Genomic DNA, 5,000 nt, shown 5'->3' on the forward strand with positions numbered 1-5,000 from the left:
TACTTTAGACTGATTTTGACGAGGCCTTTTTCCTTGCATCATTATGCCACCTGTGCAGAATTTTGACATCTTTCACAGTATTGAACAAGTGCTGCTCTTGTGATTGTAAGTTTGATATGGTTTCTTAACAACCAGACAACGTCTACTATGTGTATTCTAGTTCCTTCTTTCATCAAAATCCCAGAAGACTGAACCATGCATACTGTACTGTATTTATGAATACCTTTTCATTTCTGCTTTGGGAATATGTGAAATACATGCTTTAAATTATTACCACAATGATTTTTAACTAAGTCACGAGAGGTTATTATTAGACCACTAGTGCAGCCCCCACTGACCCACACAGACATGCACAAAGGCACAGTCACGCTAACAAAGTCATTGATGAAATGATCCATTATTCTGGAGAGAGAGAGATGGGGAGGTTCGGGATATGACCTTGGGCCGGAATCAAACCTGAGTCTCAAATATGACACAGTGCAGTGCCCTACTGTTTGAGCCATGGCGGGGCCTAATTCAGATATTGTGAATAAAATGGATAGCAGTAGGCCCTATATCTCTCTCTACTTGGAGATAGCACGCTGTGAGCAGAATGCTTCTAAAACCATTCACTAGCTACCTCATCATTCATTCTCCCCCTCTGTTCATTTGCTTTGCAGGGGAGAGATTGGGACAGTGTCTAATGAATGTGGATTGGAGGCTCCTGCATACTAAGTCGTTCTTTCTTTCGCTCGTTAACTTTCCTGACTCCACCTGATTCACTCAGCTATTAACTCTTCATCGCTCACCCTGTCACTTTCTCTTTATTTCCTCCGTCTCTAGAGAAGGAATCCTGCAAGTGGATTAATGCTAGACACACAATCACTCAGGCTCCTATTACAATTTCATCCCATTGTAATTCATTCACCCAGCAGTTTACACTGACTCACTTTACTTACTGACTCACTCACAGAATCACAAATCTAAACGCCCTTGCGGTACTCACTCACTCACTCACTCATATAAATTCACTCACTCAGGCCCAATTAATTGTACACTGACTGACTGACCGGCTCGCTCACTCGCTCACTGGCTCACTCACTCGCTCACTCACTCACTCACTCACTCACTCACTCACTCACTCACTCACTCACTCACTCACTCACTCACTCACTCACTCACTCACTCACTCACTCACTCACTCACTCACTCACTCACTCACTCACTCACTCACTCACTCACTCACTCACTCACTCAAAAAGACCCTATAAACTTGGCCTTGGCTCTGGCTGAAATGTCTAAAGCCCCTTAGTACTGATACTGTATGTCAGGGACGCGCATTCGATTTCGGGCTCCACTGCTCCTCCACCGCTCTCTTCCTCTGCTTTCCTTTCGCCATCTTTGCTGTCTTGTCTTAAATTAATAAATTACTCTAACCTCACAGTCACTATATGAAATACTCTCACACACTTCTGCACTGTCTCACCCAATTGTATTCACTCAGCAACCTTCTTTCTGTCTGTCTGTCTGTCTGTCTGTCTGTCTGTCTGTCTGTCTGTCTGTCTGTCTGTCTGTCTGTCTGCGACTCTGAGTCTGTCTTTCTTCTCCGTCTACCTGGCATCTCTGCCTACCTGTGTCTGTGTCTCCCGTCCCCAGGGAGGGCACGTTGCGTGCGGGCGACCGCCTGATGAGTGTGGATGGGGTGCCCCTTCACAGTGCCAACCACAGTGACGCCCTCACCGTGCTGCAACAGTGTGGACAGGAGGCCCTCTTCCATGTGGAGTATGACGTCTCTATCATGGGTTAGTCTAACACACACACACACACACACACACACACACACACACACACACACACACACACACACACACACACACACACACACACACACACACACACACACACACACACACACACACACACACACACACACACCATACTGCAGAATAGAACAACACAATATACTCTGGATTTACAGTATATACCGCCACTGAACTGCAAAAATATCATCTGAGTATAGTTATATGAAAGGGTTCAGATCAATCTACCACTAAACTGCAGTAATGACTTCAGGCAGAATCGTATTTTATCGTTATATGGTACCTTAGGACGATTTGGTTTTAAGTCAGCATGAATTTCATGTAAAAGACTGAATACATCATACCAGCAGAATATGCCACTTGGTTTCTGGAAGACTGTAAACCTGGTCTAAGTGCTGCATAAGACTTTTATATGGTTCTGTATGTTCTCAACTCCCTGTTGTCCATAATTATGTCATAAATGATTTATAGAAGTTGTGAGTAAGCTGGAATTTCACACCATCATTACCAGCTACATCCTGTACGCAGGGTGTTACATAAGCAGCTTACTTTTTAATTAGGTGAGCCTTCTATAATGCTGGAATTAGTAAGTACACAGTAGAAATGCAGTGTTAATTCAACACTTTGAGAGCATCCTGGGACCATTCAATGGTCATGTGATACAGGGCTGGTCTGGGATGAAAAAGCAGGTGGGTATTTTCAGTCAAGTTCTGTCTGCCAGACATTGAGAGAGACCGTGAAGCCTGTGACAGCAGTTTTATTATGAGCTATTTGACAAGCTTAACGGCCAAAATATTATGTATACAGAGCCTAGTCGCGCCCTTATAGCCAATCCAGCCATGATGTGGCTTGATTTTTCTGCTGTGTAGATGGCTGTCAATTTAGCCATGACAGTGCAGTACGTCCACCAGATCATGATTTCTGTTTTTACATTTAGAGTCCTCTCCATTCCCATCTGGTCCACACCTACGCACATCATTTTTGGTCTCCACGCCTGGTAACTCTTCCTCTACCTAGCGGTATATGGCTTGCGTTGTATGGGCTCCAGGCATATGCTGCATGTCTCCTTTGTTCTCCACACAGCTGCTCACTATCACACACCTTGACAGACAGACAGGCTCTCATCACCCCACCTACTGCCTCTACCCCTCAAGGCTTCTCATGTAACACCCCAGCAACCCCCATGCCATGCACACGTCAAACACCAACCACCCACTAACCCTATAGCAGAACACGACTAGAGGAGCAGGGGCCTGGGGCAGAAATGTCTTCAAACTTCTGAAGCATTTGGAACGTTTTTAACCCTCAACCCCAGCTCCACATGAGAGGTGTACATATGTCATTATGTGATCTGAGAGAAGGCCCTTGCGGCTGCAACGTTAACAGCTAAATAGTAAAAACCTGATACTCGTGTGGCATGTTTTTCTTTGATTCGATCTTTTGTTAAAATCACTTCTTCTTTTATGTATGATTCAGTTTGCTGTTTTATATAAAGAATAGTCAAATAAATTCATTCATTCATTCATTCATTCATTCATTCATTCATTCATTCATTCATTCATTCATTCATTCATTCATTCATTCATTCATTCATTCATTCATTCATTCATTCATTCATTCATTCATTCATTCATGTGTTGTGTATTTGCTTTAAACACCTCATCCCTGGCCAAATTCAAGATTTATTTACCCATGCTAGAATGTTCTGTGGCCTGTTAGGCTAACCAAGTGTTATTGTTGACCAATAATGAAGGTGTTTTGATGTTTGATGTTTGATGTTTCCTGAACAGATAGATTCTTGAACAGATGCTCTTAGGTGTAACTCTAAAGTCATGATTAGGTAATGATTCATTCTGCCTCGTAGTTCTGGGTCCAGTGAAGAGATGCTTTGGTTAGGATATACGTGGGAGTTTTATCTCAAACGCTCTGGCAGCCAATTATGTGATGTCAAGAATGGTATGAGGCACACTTAGCTTAACTTTCCTGAGAGAGGGTAGCTCGCAGGAAAATGATGAAAGAAGGAAAGGTTTTGAAGAAAAGAAAATGTTTCAGTCTTCTAGAAATACGTTTCCCCATTGAATTGCTACTTGTGTGCACAGTGATGAAATATTTAGAGGTTGTTGCGTCAAGCTTGTAATTTCGTACAATGAGCAAGCATGTGCTTTCTAACATACTGTAGGCCTATACCTACCATGTAACAATGATATTTCTTCCTATTTGGTGTGACATTTTCATAGTGTGTACATTATGACATTGCAATAGTGTTTTCAGTGTTATGTGTGTGTTATGTTGTTCTGTATTCAGGAAATGCAAATGATTAAAATGCTATTTTGACATTGTTCTGTGACTTATTCTTGTTGACAGTTCTTTGGCGCCCAGTGTAAGTCTTACACAATAGAAGGCATAATTGTTATTCACAGAAAATGTGTCTGTTTTTTTAACATTTAGAGATTTGAGCCAAATGCACTCTGTAGATGATTGTGCTGTATTTTATTCTTTAAGTGTTGAACGAGTGGTGATTCAACACATTAAGAGTCAAACGTAGCTGTCTTGTATGCATATTTAGTCAAACTCTGTGTTGAATTAGCACTATACCTTGTACCTTACACTCAACCACCTGAATGAAGTGTTGATATGACTCTTTGGTGTCTCCAAACAGACACAGTCACCAATGCCTCGGGTCCTCTGCTGGTGGAGATTGCCAAGTCTCCGGGGGCATCGCTAGGCATCATACTCACCACTGCCACCTACAGGAACAAGCAGGTCATCGTCATCGACAAGATCAAACCTGCCAGTGTCGTTGACAGGTTGGTCAACTGTTTGGTGTCTACAGACAGAGGTTCTCTAAAGAATATGTCACAAGCTCTGGAGCAAAAAATGCATTATTTTTTCCAGAGGAAAGCAAAGAAATGATGTGCCTCATGTTACACTGCATGTATCTGTGAACACTTCTCCAAAACAGTAACTACGTCTTCTTTTGTAAAAACTATGGCACAATCTTGTGGCCAAAAAAAAACATTATTTCTCCAGAGAAAAGCGAAAGAGATGATGTGACATGTAACCCAGCATGCAGCTGTGCACACTTCTCCAAAACTGTATTTCTAGCTATGTTCTGTTGTCATTTCACTTCTGTTCACAACATTGGTTTGTTGCGATACGTTAATTAAGATGTCTCAAAGATGATGCTTGATACAGTTTGTT

At 42.2% G+C, this 5,000-nt stretch overlaps 1 protein-coding gene across 2 annotated transcripts in view; it reads left to right on the plus strand.

Annotated features, from left to right (window-relative positions):
• grip2b (glutamate receptor interacting protein 2b) overlaps positions 1-5,000 on the plus strand; it is a 179,588-nt gene that overhangs the window by 111,321 nt on the left and 63,267 nt on the right. For both annotated transcript variants that reach the window (XM_063216119.1, XM_063216118.1), the window contains exons 7-8: positions 1,636-1,781; positions 4,459-4,606. In XM_063216119.1, coding sequence (XP_063072189.1) covers positions 1,636-1,781; positions 4,459-4,606 — 294 coding nt within the window. The remainder of the gene's footprint in view (positions 1-1,635; positions 1,782-4,458; positions 4,607-5,000) is intronic.

The sequence above is a fragment of the Engraulis encrasicolus genome, chromosome 14, assembly GCF_034702125.1.
Source record: "Engraulis encrasicolus isolate BLACKSEA-1 chromosome 14, IST_EnEncr_1.0, whole genome shotgun sequence".
Lineage (NCBI taxonomy): Eukaryota > Metazoa > Chordata > Actinopteri > Clupeiformes > Engraulidae > Engraulis > Engraulis encrasicolus.